Source organism: Apteryx mantelli, chromosome 4 (assembly GCF_036417845.1).
Source record: "Apteryx mantelli isolate bAptMan1 chromosome 4, bAptMan1.hap1, whole genome shotgun sequence".
In the NCBI taxonomy this organism is placed as follows: Eukaryota; Metazoa; Chordata; class Aves; order Apterygiformes; family Apterygidae; genus Apteryx; species Apteryx mantelli.
In genome coordinates this window covers 39,083,162-39,110,337 of record NC_089981.1, presented here as the reverse complement: position 1 = coordinate 39,110,337, position 27,176 = coordinate 39,083,162, and the positions used below count along the sequence as shown (strand labels likewise).

General features: G+C 37.8%; 1 protein-coding gene across 1 annotated transcript in view; it reads left to right on the top strand.

Annotated features, from left to right (window-relative positions):
- Positions 1-27,176, top strand: part of SHANK2 (SH3 and multiple ankyrin repeat domains 2) — a 328,166-nt gene that overhangs the window by 124,999 nt on the left and 175,991 nt on the right. The window contains exon 13 of the mRNA XM_067296273.1: positions 1,093-1,206. Within this exon, the coding sequence (XP_067152374.1) occupies positions 1,093-1,206 (114 nt within the window). The remainder of the gene's footprint in view (positions 1-1,092; positions 1,207-27,176) is intronic.

Here is a 27,176-nt window from a genome sequence, read left to right as displayed (position 1 = left end):
CCAGCGTCCATTGGCTTAATTTTGGTAGCTCAGGGACCTCTGCACTGAACATTGTGTTTTATACAGATGTACTCTGAGGACCTGTGTATGGCTGAACTACATTCCCAGTCAACCTTTTCAGAAGTGATAACTATGTTTTTTAAAATGTATAATGTCACATTATTTTAATGTTAAATATGTATAATAGTACATTTATGTTCTTTTAATATATATTGAACATACTGTGATTTGTAGGAACTTCTATAAAACTTATTTAAACGTAGTACTTAGAAAATGTTTAGGAAGCTTTCATTATGGTAATTCACCTCCAATTGCTTAATAGTAAAGTCACACATTGTTATTCTTCCAATTTTTTTCACAATCCTTGTTAAGTCATAAGAATAATATCAAGGTAGTCAGAACTGCAATATACACCTTTTTCTCCTGTTGGTAAATCTTTCTCCTCCCCATTGTCATTATCTTCTACTGTGAAAAATCACTGAAATATTTCAGAAGGCATCTACATTGTGTAACGCACCTATTGGGATATTCAAGTATTTGCTGTATGCTCACACCATTATATTCATATTACTTGACCTACATTTCAAATCTCTGGAGCTAACCATTAAATAAAATAGCATGCTTCCTTAGGAAGTACAAAACATTCAAGATATTAAATATATATTATATATAGATACTATAGATACTAAATATATGTATGTATACACACAAAACAGTTTCAGTGTGGGTTCAGTTTTATGTGGGCTCAGCAGTTCAACTCGAATCAAACAGGCGAGACAAATTTTTGGTCTTAATATGACCATGCATTTATCCTTGATGAAAGCAGGAATGAGAACACTGAAAATAGAAAGAATTATGTAAGGGCCAAGGAAACTTTTGACCAAAAAGAATTTCGGAAAGGAATCCAAAGACTAATCAGGAAGAGTCACATTTACAGGTTATTCTGTGCCCGTGTTTAGGGAACTAGAATTTGGGTTATTGTACTGTGTTTGCTTTTACCAACATGTTAATTCGACCTACTATGTAAATAATCTTGATATTTACATGGGAAGAGAAAAAACCCTAATGCTGCCTATGTCTTTCTGTATTTAGTTTTAAGCATTGGTGAAGGCGGATTCTGGGAAGGCAGTACCCGGGGACATATTGGATGGTTTCCTGCAGACTGTGTTGAAGAAGTTCAGTGTAAACCAAATGAAAGCAAACCAGGTAAACAGATCAAGTTGCTGTTGAGTTCTAACAATGACAAATGCAATGTATCTGGATAAGCAAAACGGCAGCCTGGACTGTAATGCATTATCCAGCAGTGCTTTTGTGCAACACTAGAAATTGGAGAATTAAATAAAGCTGAGCTGCTGAATAAAAAAAATAAAGATGGGTTTATTGATCAGATTTTACTGGATGCTCTCCAAGCAAACAGTCTTTCTCATGACGGACTGTACTGTGAAGTAATGCTAAAGCTCTTACAGACAAATGCATGCAGACATTGTGTAAAGCACTACGCTGCAGTTTATTTTCTTACAGTAGATGAGAATGGCTGATTAAACAATGGAAGGAAAACTGGTCAGTGATCTCCCAAACTGAGATAGGCATGGACTGTATTAAACGGTTGTTCATGGCAATAATGTTCCCTCAGTTCCCTCTGTAACATTCCCTCTACTAAATTTTAGAGGAGGCCTGCATGAGTGGAATGACAGCCTTTGCTGTCATTAACAATGACAAAGGAAACAGAATTTTCCTTTATCATACATTTGTACTGCCATAAGTAAATGAAGACTGAAGTAAAGCAAGCAGTCTTTACAGTTCTGGTATAATAAAAGAAAAAAATATGTAAATTGAAGCATGTTATTTTAAGAATTATCTAACATCTCATATTTTCTCTGCATTTAAGAATTAAGATATGAGGACATCCTCTGTAATTAAAAACTCATTATAAATGAGCTCCAAGAGTATAATTAATGTTCTCCAAAAATGTGCGCAGTTTTAAATTAACTGTTGATATGTTTGAGATTTCTGAGGTATCGATTAAGAACTTCCTGGGGCTGCACAGATAACATGTTGCACTGTCACGCTATGAAGGTTCGGTAGCAATGACTGAGACAGTAATGTAATAATAATAATAATAAAAAAGTTTATTTCCTCACACAAGTTCTTGGATTAGTAACATCCATTAAAATAATGCAATTAGTAATTTAGAAAGGATAACACAAAACCATCAGTTACTAATTTAGAAAGGATAACCTGAAACCGTCGATTACTGCGTTATTAATTGGAAGCACTGCTTATCCCTACTTGAAAGCTTTCTGGTTCACTCTCCTAGTGAGAGGGCTCTCAACCTCGAGGAGTTACCTTAACCCAGCGTCCCAGGAAAAGGGGAGGGGGGGAAATACTCACTGTCCAGCCGGAGAGGATGGTCAGGTCACGTTCCCGTCCCTGCTCAAACTCTCCTGGCTCCCAAGTCTCTTTTTATACGGCTGGGGCTCTGGGCAAACACTGCTTTTGCTGACTTTTTGCGAGTTTCGCGATCACAGGACTGTTTGTTTGTCTGCTCGGGAGGACCCTGCTAGCGAGGCAAGACCACAACACCTCCGTATTGCTTCTTCCCTCCCCGGGGGTCCGTGCAGATTCCAGGTGGCAGACTCCTTCGGTCTTGTTAATGCTGCCATTCTGCAGCCTTGCGCATGTCAATCCTTGCGCATATTGGTTGGTAGACGACTTTAGTCCTGTTAAGTCCTCTGTTCAACAGCTTTGCGCACAAGTGATGTGCGTATCAGTTCTTCTGCATATCAGTTGACAAACTTCAGTCCTGTTAACTCCTCTGTTCAACAGCTTTGCACTTGCCAAACTTCAGTCCTGTTAACTCTTCACTCGCCCATCAACACATTATAACTTATGCATAGTATCATTCATTCACGAACGTTATTATTTTATGTATGTCATTATAAACTTCACAGGTATATATATATATTTTTTGGTATACACGCTGTATAAACAGGGTAGAATGGAATAGAGGGCAAGGGACAAGATAATAGCTCCAGAGTAGTAAGAAACTGGAGACAGTTAAAAGACTTGATGATTATTTTGATTTCCTTGGTTACAAAGGAAGTTGTGGTGAACTGGAATAGAATTTAAGGGATGAGCAAAGGAGGAGGCAAAAAGGTAGCTTTTATGATATGAAAACTTTATGAAAGAATGAGTGCATGAGACATTAGGGACGCTATTCTGGATAACTGAACACTGTGTGAAAATGTTATACTTCCTCTTCCACTTGCCTTTTGAGATAGAAAAAGGGACAAAAACAAGTCTAATATTTGGAGAGAATGGATTTATGCTCTAACATAGAGAGATAATAGTTGCGTAGCTCTTCAAAAGGCTTGAAAACAAAGCAGAATTCAAAGGTGTGGAGAAGTGTCATCCTGAGGGTGGAAGTGGCAAACCTAGGAGCAGTGCAGCTATCAAAAACTAGACAAAAAAAGAGAATAATGAGTTGGAGTTCTAGTGTGATTTCATTTGTTGGAGACATTATGGAAAATGAATAAGAATTTGGTCGGAAAGTATGGAACATGAGCTACTGAAGAGCCACATGTGAACTGTTTTGAAGATCCCTCAATAAAACCTTGTTTTTGCTTCTTCAGAAAGATGTAGGCCTAGATAAAGTAAGTCATCACAAACACCTCTCTTGAGTCTAGGATTGCAACTGTGCATTAAATCTGAGCTGAGCATTTGTGTCCAAATCTGAAGAAAATACTGGGGAGAGGCATTAAGTGGAGTTCTAAAGTACAAAAGAGTTTCGTGTCTTCTTTAGATAAATAGAGTGGTTTTGGAAAAAGAAGGTAATCAAATCTGGTTGTCACAAATCCTTAAAGATATTTTCAAGAAATACTATAGTAAGAAAATTCAGTATATGACACGATTGTTTTAGGATATGACAAGATTGTTTTCAAGCAAAAAAGTAATTCTTTGATCATTCTAAGGAAAATGAAAATTAAGAAGAAATTGTTGCAAGCATAGCAAAAGGATTACCACAGCTGGAGGTGTTAAAAGAATATCAACTGAAACATCTTACAGACTTTGTGACATGAAACTATGCAAACTTATACCATGTGTTTGGCAAAACAACAGAGCTTTTATTCTAGTTTATGCCTATTGCATCTTACTGGTTTTCAGGCTGTTTTTCTATATGTATATTGTATATTGTGAATAATAATGTTAGCACTAGACTAAAGTCTTTAAATATTCCATTTTTCCACTCCAAAGGAGAAGAAAATATAATTAGATAAATACAAAATGGGCACATTTTCTATAATACCTATGAACTTTTTCATTCACATATTTGTTTTGTGGGTTGTCGTGCACAATCTGGCATTTGGTCCTGCATCCAGAAGGCACAAATGAGGTACAGTACTTCTCTGTGTAATGTGATAGAGGTTGGAGATAAGAATATGAAGTCCACAATGAATGCCATATTATTATTGAAATATGGTATGGACTGGAAGCAGCTCATCACTGAATTGCTGTATGGAATTAGAGTTCTTTCCCTTCTTGCATAGAAAACAATGGAAGTGGAAGATGAGAACTTTATAAGCAAAAAATCAGTCAGTACTCCCTCTGACTGCAGATGCAAAAATAATTTCGAAAAATATGTGTTAAGCATGGTGAAATGATTAGAAATTAAATTAGGTCTTCTGGGACTGTTAAAAGGATGTCAGCTGAGAAACATCACAAACTTGTAGAAGTTGCAAGTATTTGCATCATAGACTTTACAAAGCAGCAGAACTTCTTATGATAATGATTTAGAAAGTAGATCATCTTAATGTGTAGGAAATGAATCTCAAACTCAGCCTTTTTCAGACCAGCAGGGCAGTAACAATTCTTTCCTATCAATGAGATTTAGGAGCATTTCTTCAAGCAGCTTCTCTTCGCTATTAAGTTTGAATAATTGTGTTTAATAGTAGCTTGTCATTTGCATGCCATGAATGAAAGAAAGAGAAATAGTTCTTGGAAAAAACAAACCACAATTAAACACTACATGCCCAGTAAAACTGGCGGGCAGGTGTTTCATGTCATGCTGATGTATAATCTCATCTCTTAAAACAAGTTGGATTTTCTGGAAACTTCATTGCCATCCAGACTATTCTGTGGAAGTAAGCAGTACAGAAAGGCACCTGGTTCCTGTGATCTTCTCAAAGATACCATGCTAGCTTGGCAAGTCCTGCTTTCCAAAAAAAAAATCATGTTGAGTGGCATTAATTCTATATCCCTTCTATAATACTTCATCAATTGAGTCTTGTAGGAACTGTTCCATTATTTTGCTAGGATTGATGCCAGGCTTACAGGCTCTTAATTGTCCAGGTTGTCTCATTTAGCCTTTAACAGTACTGGCACAGCACCTGCTTTCTTTCAGTCTTTCAGTCTCAGTTTCCTCAGTAGTCCAAGATCTAATGAAAAAAGAGTAATGATAAATAAAGTCATTATCAGCGTTCCACTAAGTTCCTTTGCCTGCTTTTAAAAAAGTCTAGATACAAAATCTTTGTACCATCTCATTTTAAAAAGCATAGCTTTAGTGGTCAGCTTTTAATACTCTCCAAAATTATTGTTAGAATGGAAAGTATTTCTTCAGATGAGCTTAATACACCATCTTGTTTTTTTCCCCAAACAAATAGAGAATATATATATATTTCTTCTTTCCGCATTGACAGTTTTCCTATTTTATTCACTAATGAACCAGCTCCATTGTTAAGTTTCTTTTTATTCCTAAATATGTGAAAATACTGTGTTTTCATGACAAAATACTCTGGGTAGAAGAGTATTCTGTGCAGGACAAGCTTGATAGGTATAAAATTGAAGGCAACTGAGAGCTATGCAAATGTGAGGCACTACCGTTAATAGACATGTTAACAGGATTTATTAGGTAAGTGCTATTGATGCTGCTCAGAGAATTACAAGTCATCTTGAATCTTTGGCAGCAAGAGTTTGCATCTGCAGAGAATACACTATATGACATAGCTATGTTAAACTTTTCTGCCTATAAAAGTGCAAGGCTTTTCCTTTTACTGGTTTATTCTCCTCATCAAAATTCATTGTCCTTCTTAAAATAGTAAAAACTCATGTGTAATACCTTCCAATGGGAAATGAAGTACAGAAAAATCTATTGTCCATGAATGTCCAATGTCATTGTCAACTGCCCCAGCAAAGGACAATATAATTTTCTTCACCCTACTTAAATATAGGTACTTCCATTTGTTTTTCCTCCGTCATAGGGTATTACTCTGACTTGGGAGATTTTCTACAAAAGGACTTTCTATCGGATTTGTGATTTTATACGTACTCCATGTCCTTCAGAATTCAGAGATATTTGTTACCTGGTTGCCAATAACTGAGGTGAACTATTCATTTAGTTTTCAAGCTACAAGTTATCTTTAATTACATTCTGTCTTTACTATGTATTATTCATTTCTCCCTTGTTCTTTCCCTATTTATGTGCCTGAAGAGCTCTTAGACTTTACAAATGGTACTAAAATGAAGGCAAACCCAGCCTGTCTTTTAGTAATTCTCCCTTTTCTTCAAGCCTTGGCCTTCTCCGTGTACGTTTCCTTGAGATCTATGCTCATTTTTAATATCCTCTTTGGGGTGATTTTTCATTTGGTCGCATCCTCCATGCATTTTTCTATCCTGTGGCCTTGTGGGTACATGTTATCAGTATTTGTAGCATGTCTGATTCAAAGAGTGAAGAGAAGATGTGACATTTCAAATCTTTGTACTTCATATTTCAGCTGATTTCTTAGCAAGTTTACTTGATTTATCAAAATTTTTCCTTTGCAAATCCAAATCTTTTAGTTACCTTTCAGTTTAACACGCAAGCTTCTCCAAATGCCCTTTTTCTTCTCCTACTAATTTTCTACAAAACTTTGTTTCTAATTTATATTTACTGCTCAGCTTCCCAATTTTCTATCAATTTTCTTTATTTTTAAGCTGTTTCACTAAATGAGGTTGAGCATTTTGCCTTTGTTTGTCATAGTTTTATAAATACTTTTAAGTTTTTGCAGGCTTGGGTTTTGGTGGTTTTTAGACACCTGGCAAAGTGTTTTCAAATGATTACCGACCATCATCTGTGTCTTTATGCTCACAATATTTTTGCTCATTTGGCTCTTAAGTAGTTTTCAATTTTGTCAGGTTGTCCTTTACAATACTGTCTTTGCATATGGTTACATGTAATGGAAGCTAGACTGAAACTTCTCAGCTGACAAAGCAATGCTTTTCTATATACTTTTTACATGCAGTCAGTGACTGATCACTATTAGTAAATACAGGATAGTAAATTAGTAAATGCAGCAGGATAGAAGCAAATCCGCAGAGTGAAACAGTTGATGGTGAGACCTAGCGTTGATACCATGAGAGTCTTGGCAGTTTATTTCAGAGCAGGTCTACTCGGGGCCTGTGGCCTGAGCAACCATTAGCAACAGGTTAGCATAGTAGCATCTTTTCATTTAGTTTCCTCCAAGAAGACTCTAATTTGCAAACTCTGCGGCTGCTCTGTCATGTGGGCTACGGCACCGTTTGCAGCACTTGCAAAGCATACTCCTGGCCCAGACTGAAATGCTAATGTAGATGCACCCGTGCTGACCTCTAGTGTCACTGGTGCTCTGGAGCAGACACTACCTACCGTCGAAGCTGTGATTTCTTTCTCAGAACATCAGTGCTTACACGTTCAGTATAGCTTGCTCCTGACTTTCCAGCAACTTGAAAATACAGTGACAGATTTTACAGTAATAGTATAGTTCCCATACCTGTTTCTTTTTACCTGCTCAATCTTACACAGATGCTATAGGCAATAATTGTTGCATTTCTTATCCAACATGCCCTCTAAATTTCAGAAGTTACCGAACAGGTCAAATTTGTGTTAATAAAATTATTAAACAGACTGCGATTACTGAAGCATAGAATTATCTTTATTACACAATCTTACTTTTTAATGCCTTGTGCATTCAGTAAAAACATATTTGTTCCCCATTTCCATCATCCCCTTTTATAATTAGCACAGTGCTTTCCCAGACAGTCTATTTAGTCCAACTGCTGAAAAATTGATCTGCCTTCTTGCAAAATGGAACTTGCCTCGCTGTTGAGGCGCTACATCTCTCCTAGTAGCTAAAACAGAGGAGGATCTCTTTTCTGTCCTCAGGGGACAAGTGGCTTGGCCCAGATTGTATCTGAAAGCTTTCTTACCTTGCCTCCCAAATCAGGGAGGATCTTTTCCGGGCTGCCTTTAGGAACTATCCCAAACACTTTTTTTCCCCTGAAACATATCTGGGTACTGTCTGGAAGAACAGTAGTTGGTATAAGTGGAAGTTGTGCCAGGGACCACGCTACAGTTAAACTGTATGGATGGTTACATGCTGGAGCACAAGTTTTAGCCTTGATGGAGTCCTGTACGGACGTATTCAGATTGGCTGATGTTCTAAAAAACTGAAATCCTCCCTCTTATGCTGTTACGTAGCTAATAGATAATTTCAAAGACATCCTGTTTAACCTTTCCTGAAAAGGACAGGTGTCCAAAAATTACATTATTAAGTTTCTTTTTTTCTACTTTTTTATGGATTACATGATATTGATGTGGTATCTTACAAAGCAGCATCATTAGCTGGGTGTATGCTATGAGGCAGGGGAACTCTAAGCATGCCCCAGAAACTTGGTCTCTCTGTGCATGCACCCCATTGTATCCCAGCATGAAGCAGAAATTAATATGGTGAGCCTGTAAGTCCCAATCCCCAAATCATCGAGACTAGAGGACACGATGGAGCACATGTTCACGTATATGAGTTTCTTTCACAAACAGAAAATAGCACACCCAGCTGTCCTGATGTGCAGGCTTGTACGTGCCTTCAAGGATTTGGACTGAGGACTTGCAGTGGAATAAACCTGTGGCCTAGCGTTGACTCGGTTGTTACTGCCAATTCATACTAGAGGCAGTGAATCTTTGTATTTCTGTTTAAGAAACTTACAGTCTTAGATCCACGCTTTCCCATGAAAGGAAGGAAGCACACTGTTCTATCATAGTTTCTTGAAAGAACACTCTTTCTGATTTTCTTATTTCAAAGTCCCAGCAAGGACTATGTAAAATGATATAGGGGGCTTGGAGTGCTTGGATAAAGCCATCACCCTTTTCCTTCCTGTGAGTTATGCGTCACCTGATCTTTGGCAGTCAGGGGCTACATTTACATAGAAGGACTTTTTAAGTTGCTTTTAAAGTCTCTGATGAGGCTTTGCTCAGTTTCTATCCAGATACTAGTCTTCTTGCACATGTAAAGCTTAGATTTCAAAGCTGTAGCTCTGTTGCTTCTGGAACATCAGTCCAGAGCTTCAGACAGGAGTCTTGGTTTACTAGATTTGCTCTTTTTGGCGTAATAGATAGCCAGCACTTAATCATCAGCAAGAGCGCTCCCTAATCACATATAATTATGCATGTAAAAGTCAGCACTAGAAGACCAAATTAGGAAAGATCTTTTCATCCAGCCTCTTTCCTTAATTACCCACCTTTTATAAGTGATCCAAATTAACAAAATCTTTTTTTATAACTTTTCTGTGTTTTGTTAGGATCAGTTCTGGGTAATTATTTCACTAGGGAGAACTGCAAGAATGGATATTTTGGAGATTATTAGAACTCTGAAAACCTCTGGAAAGAAGGGGGGGGTTTCACCAGGACAGCAGGGTCTGTAAAGAAGAGATGCTATCTGATCAGACGAGCGCTGCAATATAAGTTTTGATAAATGCTCCTGCCAGATGATTTTGGCTTGAGTAGAAGGTGTCCGTGTGTCTGTGACATGAGTGTTGCACAGCTCAGGCTGTTTGACCTGAACAGCAGCAGTTACAGACAAAACATTCCTGCAGGTAGAGGGGCTAAACGGAGGCAGTATAAAAATAATTTACATATAAAAAAAGGAAAGGTCACTTTCTTTTTTAAACACAGTTAATCACAAACCTTCTGAAGTAAGTTGTGTAAAGAGCTAAGAAGTCTTATACCCACGGAAACATTTTCTGACTCGCGGCGGAGACAATGGCTGGACTTAGTATGACACAGAGATGTAAACTAGGCAAAAAGAAATAAAAGAAAAGAAAGTGCAAGATAATTACCTCACATGTAAGTGGGCTTATCATTGTAAAAGGTGATATGATGTAGATACAAATTCAGCCAGTTGAAAATGGATAGCAAACTCAAGGGATTTGTGTCATATCTTCTAATCCCAGCCAGGGTCCTAAGCATAGAATTTACAGTCAAAATGGTATGTTATCCATGTTTGAGAAACATTGGCCAGCTATCAAACCTTTGTACCCAGAGCTCAAACTGACAGCTCAAACGCCAGTCAGCCAGTCCCACTGCCTTGAAGTGTACTGTCCACAGCTATACCCGCCAAAGTGTTCTTTCCTGCCACTCTTGTCGCTTCTGTATTTTGTGCAACAAACCACATGGCTCAGACGAGTCTGAGAACTGTTCATCTGTCAATAAGTGATTTTTTTTTTTTTACAAAATAGGTTTCCTGTGTACAAATTGATAGTTAAAAAAATGTGAATAGATTACAAAACTCAACACGCTGATAATCTGCGAGGATACTGTGTTCTGTTCTGTGACTTAGAAGGTTCAGCAATATGCTGCACACCATATTTCTGCATAATCTGTGTTCCCCTCCATCAAACAGTAGGAAAAAAATACTCTATCCTGGGTAGAAAGAAAAAGGCAATGTGAAGAACGAGATCTGAAGTGCTGGCAAACCAGTCCAGAAAAAACAGCTGATGTAGCAGCTTGTTGCACTAGTATTCAACTAGTTCTGACAACTCCCTGTAGCTGAGGCTGCAGATCAGCTGCAGTTTTTGCCTCAAGTGGAGGAAATTTAAAGAATGAACCACGGCAAGTTTCTGCACCTTAGCTTTGCTAAGCAAAGCATTTACTTTCTCAATAATGATAAAGAGAAGTTTGGGAAAGGTCTTTTAAATGAACCATCACTCAACAACAATGCTAATATGCAAGCAGAGGCAACTCGAGAGCTGTTTTTTGTCAAGCTGTAGGATGGGGTAATGTGCTTCCCACACATCCTGATAACGTTATGTTCGTGCTGCCCGAGGGGGCCTTGAAAGACATTGGGTTCTTTCAGTCACTGGTCTTCTGACCAAGCTGTAATAAAAGTTTCTTGCTATAATAGTAGTATTTGTAAGAAGGATATCTGTCCAGTGGAAGACTGAGTCTACCAACTAATCTCTCTGATCATCTAATCTACTTCAAATTATAGTGCTTTTCTTCTGCTAATGATCTGAGGTTGGTTTGAAGAAGGAGTAAAATAAAATATTCCATATTTATAATTTCATAGTTTATCCAGTTTTTGTGAACAGTGTAAAGCAAAAACATTAAACAGTTTTTCAGAAAGAAAGAAAACACAAGTCTGAATCTTTTGGTCTAGAGCTTGTAAACGACAGTAAACCTGTCTGCATCTTTACCTCTGAATAAGTAGTTTTTTATTCATAATGTTTTACTGTCTCTCTTCCTTGGCTGACATGCACTTCAGGCCTTTCACTCTGATTCTCATGCTTGCTAAGAGCCACTTAGGAATAACTCTAATCAGCTGGAAAGGAGCAACACAATTTTCTAAAGCATAGAAATAGGCTAAAAATAAATTGCACAGCAATATAAAATTAAACTTATATGGTAGGAAACTCAACATTTCAAATGCATCTGGGATTGCTCATGTGTGAAATCAGACGTACAAGCACAGATTTTCTGATTCTTTCTGCATCTTTTCCAGTAGCTAAAACTATATGCCCATGAAACCATACAGGATAAAAAAGTACAAACTCTTCATAGTGCCTCAAGAAGAATGCAGTTATCATTACAGCATCTTCCTTTTACTTCCATTGATGCCTTCATATTTTCCACTGAAATCCCCAGTCCATCTAAATTTACGAAGTAACTTTTAAAGCAAAAGACCATATATAGCTAACAAAAATTCTTAACATTACAGATTACCTTAGAAGTGTGAAAAGAATCAGGTATAAAAGGAATGGTTTATAAAGTGGTCCAAACTTATAGGGATTTAAGCCCAGTTTTTGGCTTAAGACAGAATACTTCAGCCTGTGGCAGAATTTGAGCAGCACTGTTAGGTAATCTAGAGATAATACTTAACTTTTATGTCTTTAAAGCACTATATCAAAGATTATTTAAAATCAAGAAAGCAATAGCCACACTTTGCAGTGACTGCAGTAAATTTTAAGATACTAATTGATCATTTCTTTCACATCTTGACGGCCATGATGTGAAATGAGTGCAAAAATAGCTTTGAGGAAGAATGTGTCTGACTAACCTATTCCATCGTAAACTAGCAGCAAAAAGAAGCTTGTTAAGCTCTTATTCTCAGTGGAGACAAGTCATTGTAAATGTGAGAATCTTAAAGATAATTAGGAAATTATTATTCCAGCAGCGTAAGGCCGCTGTTCTGCAAAGACTTGTACACAGATTTGTCTTGACACACTTTGAGATAGACTGGCTTTGGGGCGATACCACTGCGTAGAGTAATGCTGTGGCAGTTTTACCAGTTGAGTGTCTTCCTTGACTATAGATCTAGTGCACTCAGCTGACTACTGCTTATGCATAGTTAATCACTTACACAAGCCTTTAAAAATAGTTTACCAAGTGTTTTGTCATTCCAAATGGTAAATGAAATATGAAATAGCCTTTTTGGTTTTACCATTATGACGTATAAAAAAAAGAATATACAGTACTAAACAAGTAGTATGACAGTCAGCAGTGACCGTTACAAGATCTTTGCTTGAAAATTGACAATAGATTGTGCGCACATTTGTTTTCCTGTTAGATAATTGGTAATTAATTTTAAACACTGGTGTAATAGATGATTCCCAGTGACCCTCCTATTTATTACCTGGTGTATCCCCTTTTATGTGCTAGATTTTTCCTGAAGTATGTTGTCCCATTTGTTTTGTCCTGTCTTAAGTCATTTTGGATTCCTCATTGTTCTTGTAAAAACTACACATACTAATACATTTTTCCAACCTATCAAAGTAAATCTGGGCTCAAGTTATTTGTGTTTTAACCATTTACTTGACAAATCTCCATGACTGCTAGTGGGCAAAATCCTTAGCATTCACTTTCTGAAATTATGGAGTATTTTCAAACTTCATTAAGAATATATATTTTGATATTAGCATCTCTGCCTGTAGTTCTTTTTTCTTGATTGGAGGCACTTCATAATATATTATGAACTTATGATCAAATATATTTGAGCTTGTTCTTTCTATTAATATCTTACTTTATAGTGGTAATAGGTTTTAGCTTTTATTTGTATTCTACTTTTTTTTTTGAGTGATTTTGCTTAATCAGGTTTGACCGATGTGCCTAGGCAAATATTATTTATATCAGAGTACAACTTCTGTTAAAATCATTCTGAATATATATCAGGATTAAATAAGGTGCCATATTTCATTTAATTCTATAACCTAACACTTTTTTTGAACACCCATTTACTTAAAATGGCTGACAGTTCACATAAATCAAGGCAAATCCTAGAGCTATGCATATTCTAAAGTGTTAATAAATCATCTTTTTCTCCTGCAGTTTCCTGTATTAAGTGAACATTCGTGGGTTTTTTTTCCCTCTTATTTTTAATGGTTCAGATAAAAGGCTTGACAGCAGAGGCTGAAAACTCTTTTGAAACTCCCGCCAGTTGTTTGAGATCAAATTTCATACTAATTTATGGAAGATGGTAGAGCATCTACTTCTAGTAATGGCTATGCCGCAGGTGATCAAGAAAATGGGGCCTAAATAGGAGTGGCTGGTAGATGAATCCATATTCTGACTTTCTGACCAGGATTTCAAGTTTTAAATTATGTCACTGCTTTCTGCATCCCTGCCTGCCTGCAACAAAAGAGGAGGGGAAGTGGGTTTTTTTCCAGCTTGCTAAGAGAACAGCAAAGGGCTGATGGTAAGAAAACTACTTGATAGTGTGCTGCTTGATGACAGTAACTGATCATAGCAGAAGTAGCAGGAAAACATGTTATTTTGATTCATTAAAAACCTCAAACAGTTATTACAGTGTATACCACTTGCAGCTCTTATTCTGCAGGGAGGACCCTGTAGGTGGAACACCTCCCCTGCCAGAAAGCTCTGCTAGTTTCAGTAGTGAGTCAGTGTCAAAGGGACGCTCTGGAGTCTCGCCTTGCCTTATGAACTGGTAGCCCAGACGGGTGAGGTAAGGTTTTAAAGTCTAATTTCTTCACCTGGAGATCTTTCTCCTCTTGATGTGCCCTTTCTTGGGCTGGGTCACCTCTAGGTGGCAAGCCTCAGACCTGACCAGTTCCCCGGGTGGCCCTGAATATGGCCACGGTTTGCAGAGAGAAGTTACTCCCCTGGGGGCTTTGCGTCCCCTCCTTTCCCTCTGTTTGGTGGCTTTCTCTGTCTCCAGATGTGTTTCTTCTTAGGTACCTGCCACTGTCAGTTTTCTGCCTGCAGGACAGTGTTGAACGGGACCCATCAGCCTAGCTGCAGCAGTTTTCCTGCGGCTGTGGTTTTGAAGGTTGTACCGCCACTGAGACTTATCACGCCAGGGCTGCACTGACTCAGGCAATCAATATCCCAGACTGTGCTTATTGAGCTGACCGAGAGAATGTCACATCTATATTGATAGTCTTGGTTTTTAAGCCGCAGATAGGTTATTTGCCTTCAGTTAAGACAAGACAAACCCGAGTAAATGTTTCCAATTGTGTACTCACAAAAATGTATTGAATTTTAAATAATTGAGCTTAGCTACATTGTTCATAAAAGCGTGTTTGGATTTGGAAGAGTTTGGAAATTCGTGTCTGCTTGCTGATTTGAAGCAAAAGATGCCCACCGACTTAAGCTTTTATCCAGGCCCTGTATTGTCAGCTGTCGTGGTGTGGAAACAGCCGGGTTTATACAATGGAGTATTTGTCGTTTGCTGTTGTCCTGTTGAGGAAGCTCTTGTGATCGTCTCATGAACACAGTTAGAAGCTACAGGACTGTGTAAAGGGAGAAATTTGTAAACAGCTTAAAGAATGACTTACTTCCACAAATACCAAATGAGGCTGCAATAGTCAAGATAATTTAGTGGATGGTTTACAAATAGAAAGGACTTCAGGGTATTATTTGGGCCTTTTGTGTAGCAAAAAGTTCTATTGATTATAGGAAAATCACAGGAAGCCTTAGAGTCGTTAGCTCATGCTTCTAGATACATTATACACATATCAAGCACTAGTTTAACATAATGCAGAGAGAAATTTAAATAAGTTACAGATTTTGGCTGCCCTCCTGAAAAGAATAAAAGGAATTCTATTTAATTTCCTGTACATCACATTAGTGGTTTAAGGAAATTAAATATAAGGTATCCATGTTTCATTTATCAGAAAATTCTTTATATTACCCCACAAATTTTTTAAAGATTAACAAGAAACCGCTAGAAGCTACAACATCACCTTTCAGCTGAGTAGTTAAAATGTTGGAGTATATACTCATGTAAATGCGCATAATGAGTTAAGAAAAGTACTACTCTGTTGGATTGATTTGTGTCTAATAATGTACCAAGGAGATGGAAAACTGGAATAGAAGTCTTTGCTACCACATTATGATGAAAGATTCCTCTAGATGAAAGTAGTGGTGTTTCAGTATGTGCTGGAAATGTTCATATCCTTTATGAAAGATATGCATGGTCAAAACAAAAATGGATTGCCAAAACAATCCAGTCAGATACCAGCAACACTGAGAAACAGATATCACTTAAAAGTTTTTGGCAGGGGAAAGGAAGATGTGTTTAAAAAAATGCTTCAATGCCTCCAGTCATTCTTTTGCCAAAATATATCTGCAGGAGGGAAGGGGAGGGAAGAGGTTTCATGCTTTTAGCACATCTGCATTTTACAAGTTGTCAGTTGGAAAGTACCTAAGCACAAGAATACTCCAAGATCCAGCTTTAAGTTAAAATTAGTGCAGACAGGCTTACATGTGGTTATGTGGAAGACAATGAGATTCATCACTTTATCAACTGCAAAGTGAGCTAAAAAAATTATCTCTCCCTCTTCACAAGGCCATAATCACATCCTTTTTGGGCACAAGTTTTTTGAGACAATATTTCTTTGAAAATTACAATTTTATATTTCCACTCCCTGTTTTCTTCCCCATGATTGTACTGGCACCATGTTTTGTATGGCTGCACTGTGGACTGAAAGGGAAACAGAGTGCTTAAAAAAAAGTTATTTTTTTAATTTGTAAGGCTGTCCTGTAAATAGACTCAGTTGGAAAAACAACCAATGATTAATGGAAGAACAGGAGTCCCATCAGTTGGTATTGCCTAAAAATATGGCCTGAGTCAGCTGTCCGGTAACACAGCAATTACTGAAAAGCAGGGGCTAGCAAGCATGAGTTACTTTGCAACAATCAGCTGACGACAATTATAAGGCATTTAAAAGTTAGCCTGATCCATGGTGCTTTTGTAGTATGCATGCAGTTTTCCTGATTGAATGTTAGACCACCAAGCTGCAGTGGACAAAATTCATCTCACCTAACTGTAAATATCTATGGTATAAACATCTCCACCTGAGCTGGTCACCTTCAGCTCCCTTTCCACTTAAGAGAGAGAGATCGGCACCTAAAGAGAGTGATTTGTCCGACCTGTCTTTGAAAAATACTCCAGGATGACAATTAATTTTTCTTTATGGGTTGTGAAAAGAGTCTAACTTAGATGCAGATAAATACTTAATTTAGCACTTCAAAGCTTTGGAACTCATATGTGATATGAAACTACTCACAGACATAATATAGAAAGAGTCCTAACTACTCATAATTTAAAAGCATACACAGTTGTTTCTCTAAAAGGAAAAAAAACCATGTTGAATGAACATAGAAAACTCATGGCGATGCATACTGGTAAATTGTTTGCACAATAGTTGCTACATCCTCATTGTGCATAAATTAGCTTTACTAAGTTCTTGACCTAAGTTTTACTATGTCTGTATTATGCTTCAAACATTTAACTCACAGCTAGATTTAGGGCTGCAAGCCAATGCTTTGCTATTCAAATTTAACAAATCAAAATGAAGAAGCAGGAGGAAGGACTGAAATCTTCATGATGTTATTTATTTGCTGTGAGAATTAATCTCTGTGGTAAAACTCTTCTGGAGAAAAAAAAAACAAAAGACTTTTTGAATTGTAGGTACTATTTCCATTTTACATGCTTTCCCTCTCAAAAAATTAGAGAAGCAGTTTCCATTATATTTTATATTAGCATTTGTTAATTGACCCTTAAAAAACAGAAAAGAAACAGTTACGCTTCTGTCTGTAAATCCCAATAGATTAAACTTCTCTGTTTATTTGACAGCACAAAAAACATGTGTTGCTTAGGTCTTGTATAAAATATTGAAGTGAATTCAACTTCTTAGGCCTTGGATGAGAGGAAATGCATATACATACAAGAATTGTTCAAGGCAGTTCTACAGAAATCACAAATCTGTCTTGATAAGACTCTATCATCCAAAGACAGGTTAAAGTTGCATGCAGTTAATGAAAGACTGTGAGAAAAAGCTATGCCAGGATTTATTTATTTGTACGAACCAGAGGATGGCTTAAAACATAATGGAAATAATGGAGATTTTTGCTAAGTGGTTGCCCCAGAAAACAGAAGGGCAAATAAGTGCACAGATTAGTACTGCAAGAAGAAAAGCTGATAAAAAACAGAGATAAGGTGTAAGGCAAAATAAGAGTAGAAATGTAATTCTTTGAATTTTTCTATTTACCTGCAAGTAGGGTTATGATCCTAGATGTAGGATATTAGCTGCTGATAAAATGCTGTTCACAGCACAGAAACAGCACAGAAAAATCTGGCTAAAGAGTGAGAAGGAAAGTGGGTCATTCAAGATAAGGCACTCCTTGGGCTGGAAGAGGGACTTGTAACGTTGCTATAGTTCTTTCATGACAGTATCTCAATATCTAGTTTAATTTTAAACAGTTAAAACTCTATATCTCCAGGAATCTCTGTTCAGTGGTATATAGGTATAAAATAAAAATTAATTTTTGTTTTTAAATGAACAAGGCTCCTGTAGCTCAGGGTCATTTCTAGTCATTACTGCCTCTATGCCTTTAATTGCCATGCAGCTAAGCTTTCTGCAGTTTCTTCTATGGTGCTTTGCTCTTTTCTAATCAAAATCAACACAGAACTAATTGAGAATCATTCTTCACTCTTCCCCCCCCACCCCTCAACCCATTCCCTTAACCAGCTCTGGAGTGGCACTTAGCTCTTAAACACCTGAACCTTATAATTATTCATCTGTTTTGAGCTAGTTACCAAACATGCGGACATCATTATTACAGATACTAGGACACAAAATAATATATTCTTTCTACTGTTTTTCTATTTTTATTAGCTTACTCAAATAATAAAATGATCTTCTAGAAATGTAGCAGTACGTGAAGCTAAGTAACAGTGAGAAGTCTTGACGGCGCATGCTGTATTTGAGGAAGTGTGCCCTGCAATGTGCTCTTAATTACAAGGAAATAAAAAAAGAAGAAATGTTGCTAATTAGTTAGGAAAATGGATAAATCAGGTGAGCTTTTGCTCATTCTTCTCTCATTCTTGCTTCATTTTCAGAAAAAAAAATTAAGGTTTTAGTTTGATTTCCTAGAAGCATTTAAAATATTTGTGGTATTCTCACTCATTTGGTTTAATTCTTTCATGATGAATAAATGCCATTTTCTTTAAGATCATGAAGTATGCTACCAACATGGTGAGGTGTATTACCTCCTTTTTCTGGGCAGCAGATGGACAGATGAAAGAGGAAGACTTGAGTTTCTCACAACTGTCTTGTCTCCTTTAATGGGGACAATGGTAGAGTCCATAGAAAAACAGAAAGGTGGAAGTTATTGCCGTAAGGATCGCACATTCTTGCTCTGCCATTCAAAATAGGTAAACCCCAATAATTTTTATCTTTTCTAACATCCCTATGAACAGTCTAGTGCTTATTTTCTCTCTGCATCAGAACTTACCTCCTGAGGATTGCCTCTACGTTCTAGTATAGAAGATACTATTCTTAGGAATCAATGTGCTCAGGTCCCCACTCCTCCAAAACATATTGCAATACTGTTGAAAAATACAGACACCTAGTAGGACTTAGAGACACAGTCCCAGCCCTTGATGCCAGGGCTTAATGACTCCAAGTAGCTTGCAGTGGGAAGTGTTTCCAGGACTGATAAGCAGGGAAAAACATACACCTGGGAAGCAAAATAGCTAATGTGGTTGCAAGTGCCATTAGTTCTGTGTGTTTCAGTGTGCACCACTGCCTCCAGCTTCCTGTCTGTTTTGTGCGTATATTGAACCCTATGTTTAGTGATTTTAGCTATAAGTGGCACTAACCCATGAAATATATGTTGTTATTATGTTAATTTGTGTGTAAAATTCTATGCAGGGCATTTCTAACATAATGGCTGATTTTTCCAAAGTTTAAGTAATCTTGAAATCAAGTTTGTGCTTAGTTATGCTTCTGTTCTTATGAAAACATAACTGTCTAATGTTACTTTCTTTTCATCACTGAACAGCAGTTCAGTTTATTAGCATGTATTTTCTCAGCTATCCAAGAAGTACAGGTAATATTGATTATTTAATTAGAAACCTCACCTCTAACCAAATATTTTTTCAGTTAGATGTTCAAGGGTTCAGTTCTGAAAAGACAGGCCTTCAAAATACATAAACCTAAAGGTGACCTGTAATGATGTTTATGAGGTTCACCTTAGTTGCTGGATTTTTGGGTGTTCAGTGAGGTTTCACTGTGTACACAGAGTTGGAAGTTTGAAATTTATTCTAAATATTCTTCTTCAAAAGTCAATCAGTAGAATTTTACAAAGTCTTAAACTGGCTTTGTAGGATGTTGCAACTTGTCCATCACTTTTGAAATTTAAATGGAAGGAACCTTTAAGGAGGTTCCTGCAAAGCTGTTTTGATCAATTACGAAAAAAAAAAACAAACACATGTAGGTATTTTTTTTTCAGACCAGACCACACAGAATTTGAGTCTTTTCTGTAAAATGTAGACCTAATGTAGGTACTTCTCATATGCTTATTTCTAACATATCACAGCCAGCTGCTCGACAGTACGCTTAGTTTCTGTTTTCAGTTAGTCAGGAAATGGTCACTGGAAATCATCTTGAACTCTTACGTAGCTAGATTTTTAAATCACAACAGTATGCAGAGATTCTTCCTGCTGCTTTGATCTGTTTTATTGCTGAACTTTTTAAAAGCAAAAATTCAGTAAATAGTTGATTGTCCTTCTTCTAGACTGATCTGAATAGTAGGTGAGGCAGAGAGTTAAAGCTACTACCAGACACGCTTAGAGTAAAAAGATACCAAAGAATTTTTCTTTAAAAACAGTTTCTAATTGTGTAGGTTGCAATATATTAAAACAATTTGGACTAAGGGTGCTCTTTGAGACTGTCATTAAGCACAAATGTTCTCTGGATTCTCCCCCTGTTGAAAGTACAGTTATAAACATGGATACTTTTCCAGTTAGCACATCTTATTTATGAGAGAGACAAATGAACCTTGTTGAAGACAAAAGCATCTGAGTGCTATTCTGAAGTATACTATGTAATTGTAAAGGTACACGTAGACTTATTTCTACCCTTTGATTCTTGTCACTTTTGTTATGCTCAAAAGTGGTGTAATATTTGTGTTCTAACTTTGTGAGTACACAAAAAGAAACAAATAAGGAAAAGTATATTGTTTCTCTTGATCATCTACCATTTCTTCCTACCTGTTCTTACACAGAAGATACTCACATCCCTGGAATCTGTGATATGTGGATTTTTTTTTTCCTTTGTTTTTTTTCTCTTCTTTTTTGAGAACCAGCATGGAATGGACTTTTGAGAGCCCAAAGGCAATTAACAGTTTATCACTTAAAAAAAAAAAAATTCAGATCACACTTGAGCTTGTAGGCTTTTGTACTCTCCTAGTGATAATCTACCTAGCAATTATAGCAATACGAAAATGTGCACTTCTTCTTCTCATTTGGGAATGGACTCTAATGCTTGATAAATAAATTGCAATTCTGTAAATAACATGCATTGGTATCCCTCTTTTTACAGGTGAGGTTTACATATACCTCATCCTGCATTTAACTAAATATTAGGAGGAACTTTAATTCTGCACAGAAAATCAGAAAGGAAAGTCCTGAATTTCTGTTGTGGCCCTAATGCAAAAATATGCAAGCATGCGCAAAATGATGCTAAAAGCACAGCAGAGCTGGAAAGTTGTGGAGCGTGGGCTGTTCGCGGAGGTGCCACCGGCTGGGCTGGGCCAGGCCAGGCCGGCCCCTGCGCTGCGGGAACAGCTCTGGGCTGCAGCCCCTTCCCGGCCCTGTTCCCCATAAAAAGGCTGGAGCAGGCCTTTGGGGGAAGAGGCTCAAGGCTGGCTGAGGATGGTGTCAGGATGTGGACAGGTGGCTGGGCTTCAGGTGAAGCAGATGATTACCTCATGGGCACGGGCAGGATGCCTGGTCCTGAGAGCCTGACAGACAGTGAGTGACCTCTCTGACAAACCAAAGCTGTATCTGGAAGAAATGCAGGTTTTTAATATTTTTCAAAACTTAAGCAGGGAGGAAGTGGGGAAGTTAGAGAAGAAATCAGCCCCTAGGCTTGATTTTTGGAAGCAACTGAGCCTGTTTATACAGAACTGAAAACATGGAGTTTTGGAAGGAAGGATGAGGAGGAAGGTGCTCCAGCAACAGTATAACAGATACTTATGGGCAATGGGTACTTCTTCGTTAATTTGGGGGAGAAGGGTGTCTATCAACAGGCCAAAAGCCATGAATTGTGTCTGGCTGCATCCGTAGCTCCACACCAACAGCTTGGCATGCAAAATATCGCATGCAAAAACTAGGGGTTTTCATTGAGAAATGATCTACTGCAGTAGTAGTGTGGACTAGCAAACATAAACGGAATATTCTCCTGAACCAAACAGAGAGAGCGAGTTTCTTTTTTTTTTTTTTTTTAAGTAATTAAATAATAAAATATCACAGGTTATGCACAGAAGCAGTAATGTCAGCTTAAGAGTGTGTATACTATAAACTCAATGACTAAAAACCTTACTTGCTCTTAGTCTTGACAGAGGTTTCTCAAGTGAACATAAATGCAGTTATGAACAGGTTTTCTTCTGGTGATAACATCTCCTTGTTTTGCTAACCAGATGTGAGGAAATGCACAGTTTTTGCTCTAGAGATGTCTCTCTGGAAGATGCTTTCTGATTCAATGGTTAGGTCAATTTGTATTGCTATTAAATCCACTGTTGGGTGTAGCTGGACATCTCTTAAATCACTTGGAAACTTTCAAGGAGGATCATACCTTGTGAAGGCACAGCAAGTATTTATTGTCTAAGGCACACAGTAAATACACTGCAAGGCTAAACAGTCTAGGTTAAGTGCACTCCTCTCCTTCCTGGGATCCTGTGTCCAAGTCTGCCTTTCTGTCTTGTAGTACCTGGCTTCTTGGAATGGATGACAGATTTTTAATTTGCATTCATGGAAATTCTGGTCAGTTCTGCCTAACATGAGGTAAGAATAAGCAAGGATAGAGGGGGAAGCCACACCAGAAAAGCTAGTTTCTGGCAGGGTAATTAGCATCTTTGCTGATGTGTTGCACCTGGTCTGGGGGACAGCTGCAAGAAGTTCTGCCGGCAGCACCCCTTCGGTTCACGCATTTACCCCAGCCTTTTGGCACATACAAATGTATTAGAAATGATGCAAATTTAGCAGATCAGCTCACTGATTTTCATACAGTCATAGCAACTGCGCTAGTAAGTAATTTTTATAAAAATCCATTTATGGAATTTTAATTTTTTTTGCTCTTTTTGTGCTACCACTATTTGCTTTGAATTAATGCAGTGAAATGTATTACTCTCATGTAATTTTTGAATTCCAGTTTTAAACTCATTAATTAGGGGCTCAAGCCCCCATGTGGAACAGGCTACTATAATCCATGTTTTGGCCAAGCTGATGGTAGAATAGACAAAACAGTCACTTGCCAGCAGTACCCCAGGGACTCTCTGTAGCACTGGGAAGAGGATCTGGGCTTTCTGATAAGATTCACCTGTGACAAAGCTCCCATTCTTCCTTAATCCTAATGTTTCAGATAGCTTAAACAGATTACTTGACTAGTTAAACATGTAGGCTTATAATACCATGTATCTTTGATTGCTGGAATCTCACTCTGGAAAGGATTTATGTATGTGTGTGTATGTGGTGGGATTTGTTTTGTATTTTGAATCTGCAACTTTCAGATTAATCTGGGGAAGAACCTTTTCAGAGCAATTGAGTAGAGAAGATTTCCCAGAGCAGAGAATAAATGCAGGAGAGAAGTTCTATAGGTGTCACTGCTGCAAAGAAAGTTCCATCTACAGCTTGCAGCTTCCTTCCATGTGCAAGTCAATCAGCTGCAAGACATCACTTCATAGATAAAGGGACTGGTTCTAGGTTTTAGTTGGTATTCACATAACTGCATGTTAGTCTAGCATAATTGTAACCTCTATGACATATTTTAAATGTTTTCATAAAAATAGGGCAATAAAACATTGCACTTTCCCCTCCTATGAAACCTATGCATGCCATATGTATTTTAATAGCTTGTTCATGATGCCCTAAGTCATGTTTTAGCAGTGGCTTTGCAATATTCATTTTGCTTATGTGGTCAGATATACTTTTATGTGCATATGTATACACCACTGATTTCTATTGATTTTTCTCTGCCTTGTTATTAATCAAGGCTGAATGTAGAGACATTTCTGAAGCCTTTCCCCTACTTTTTTGGCAAGCTGTTCTAGAGTACAGAAAGGAAACAAACACTCCTCAGATAATCCTACAACCCTAGTTAACTTTGACAATACATTAACATACCTACTTTGCATATTTTTAACATCTTAGGAACAATAACATTTTAAATTGTCATATGTGTTTGAGCATTTAAGTCAAGTCTTCTTGAAGTTCAAATATTGTATTACACAAATAAGCTAACTTCATTAATAAATAAAATCTCAAACATCTGTTTAGAAACATATGCCTCAATAAATCTGACTGTTCTAGTATCTTCACGTGGAATATCAATATTCAAAAATGTTCCTACCTTGCTGATTGCATCTTTTCCTTACAGAAAATCAATTGCTCCAAACTACAGTAGCAGAATCTTAAAAAGATACAATCAAAGCTTGAATTCCGTTCTCTAATTTAACTTTTGGTTGCTGTGTGTGTACGTGTCTCACTTGTGCCTCTGTTTAAATTCCCTTTGGACTTCAGAAAAGATCCCCAGTGCTCTGCCCTATTGCAAAAAGGTGAGCACAGGAAGGTGCTTCTTTCTCTGAGATCTCTGGTATCATCCCTTATAATTTTTATCCAAAGAGTAGCGCAACTGTTACTTGTGTTCAGTTTAGCACCTTGATTAGCTTACAAAGCAGTAAAACCACAGAACTGTGAATTTCTGTGAATGGAGAGATGTTAGTAAAATTGAATGCAGAAATGTTTGATACGCTTTTAACAACAGGTTGTTTATGTCATATCTACGTGGAGGAAGGTAAGTCCCTGTTTAGATGGTCCTACTTTGTGTGAGGTGTCAAAAGGGTGGCACTGAGGTTTTGTCTGTATGTGTTCTTTTGGAACTAGCTAACTTTAGTGCAGAGTTTTTAATGGTAATTATTAATTATAAGTTGGCATAGCTTGCAATTTTCCATCTGATATTATGCAAAAGCCTTTTTTATGTTTGCTAATAGGCAATTTCATCAAGAATGTGATGGCTGTAAAAGAGTTTATCTTTGCTATCTAACTCTATATAGTACATAACCTCACTTGGGTTGTCTTACGAGACATCCCTGGTGGGATTAGGTTCTCTTGCAAGCTTGAGACTTGACTCTTTCTCTGTATTGCTTGCAAAGTTTATGGTTACAATCATGTTGGTGCAGTCTGTATTCTGAGGGCTACTGAGGTTAATGGCAGCAGCTGCTCGTCTCTGCTGCTGCTGCCTGCTACCTAAGGATTACTGTTTGAAGTAAAGGCAAAACTGATCTGAAAAGGTAGTGTGAGTTTCTAAGTTAATCAAAAGCCAAAACTTGTATCCAATATAGGGACAGAAGCAGGAGTGAAAAAACAGGAGTATTTTTGAAATAGGAAACGTATTCAGGTGAACCGATTCTGTTTTTCCTAACATTTTATTTAGCAGCGTGCTGCATGATTTTGTATGTTACACTTGATATTATTTCGAGCATTAGCCACTCGGCAGAACATGCTCCTAATCTTCTAATGGAGGGAAGTAAAGATCAACAAGGGAAATGTCAAACCACGCAAATATGACAGTCTTCAGTAACGCAGCACAAAATACGCCCTTATCAGGAGGTGAGCGACTCGGAAGCTAATATGTTTCTTTCAGATTACTACTTGAGACAGTCTTGTTCTGCGAGATCAAAGCGTGTTTTATAATCTTTATTATTATGGTACCAGGTCTGCTTTTTCTCCTCCATGTTGGAAAAAAATTTTGTTTTTTCAGATTTATGTTCAGCTGTGTTGCATGTTTCTGTGCAGGCAAGACATATTGTATCATCTGTTTTTTCTAACAAAATGTGCTGTATAAGAGATAACACTATGCAAAATACCTTGGATAAGGTATTTACTGGAGTAATCTTAACTTTTCTTCCTGGGAAAAAAACAAAGAAGGCAAGTAGGGTCCCAAGGGAAAGTGGATTCTCTCCTTTGTGCAGAATGCTGGGAAACAATAAATGACTTAATCTGGGGCTGGTTATGGACGCCCATGGAGGCAGTTATGTTAAAAGCATTTTGTGAGACAGAAGCCCCCTTCTGGATGGAGCGGGTGAAGCGAGAGGAAGCGCCTAAAATTTGCAGAGGGAGGCCGGGTGTCCCCTTGTCTGCTACAGGGTCTCTTTCACACAGATTAAAAATACTCTGGCTGAGATCTTATCCCTTCAGTTCCTCGTGCGCACAGAAAAAAGTAACAAAATAAACGTACACATGCAATTTGTAATACGTTATCTTAACAGCCGAAGTAAGATGTGTTCCTGATTCCAGCGCTTGTGTTCAGTCGATGGTCACTAGATGGCATTCTTTGGGTACAGAATTTCAGGGGAAAATAATCTGTAATGCTCAATTTGTATTCAGCCACGTTTCAGTCCACTGTTGTTCGTGCTTTATAAAGACCTACGAAAGGACATGCCAGGGCAGTGGGGGAGAGGGGGAAGGAAGCATATTGCTGTATTATGTTAAATCAGAGGCTGCACTTTCTAAGCAGTGTAGGTTGTCTTGATCTCTAATACTGTGCACAAGTTTGTGGAGACTCTTTTAGCAGACAGGGGGAAAAGGTTGCTGGATTATAGATTAATGCAGATGTGTGTCTGCTGTGTGTCTGTCTGTTCACACTCCTCAGAGGCAGTAATATAACCAATCACTAGGAAGTGTTCCAGATAAGATCACATCTTGCCTGCATATAAAACTGAAACCCGCTAACCAGCAAACCAAGCTTTCTCAGTGCAGTATGACTTTGGGAAAGCTCTGGTAATCAGAGAGTGAGGACAGATACTTACAGATAAGTGTTTTTAGGGTCGGGGAAGGAAGTGTATTTTAACGCTCTGGTGGCTGTCTCACAGCAGCTAAGCAGAAATCTCACCTGGCCTGAAGACCGCTTCTTAATAAAAACTGCAGCAAAACTACCATAGTATTGCAGAATACATGGAGCAGTTAAAGTATACAGTTCCAGTAAAATCTGTACGTACTAACCAGCTACAAGGCTGGTGCCATACCTCAGTTGGTGCCATATTTTAGGATGAAGAAAAGCAGTCATCATTGATTTAAAAAAAATTTTTTTTTTAGCTGTGTTTCAGATCTGAATCATCTGTTTTGTTCTAATTCAGAATGAGAGCTGAAGTATGTCGGGTAGCTGTAAACAGTGCTCTGTGAGTGCTGTGGATTAACATCAGTACATTGAGGGCAGTGTTCTCCAGGCTTCTTTGCTGGCTGGTTCTCCTGCTTCTGGTGCACTGAGGAGAGGGGTTGGTAAGGTGGGACACTGTGTTTTACATGCTGTCTACGCTACTTGAATGTTTTTTCCGTACAGCTGGGGAGAGTTTGGTTACCAAGCTAGCTTCA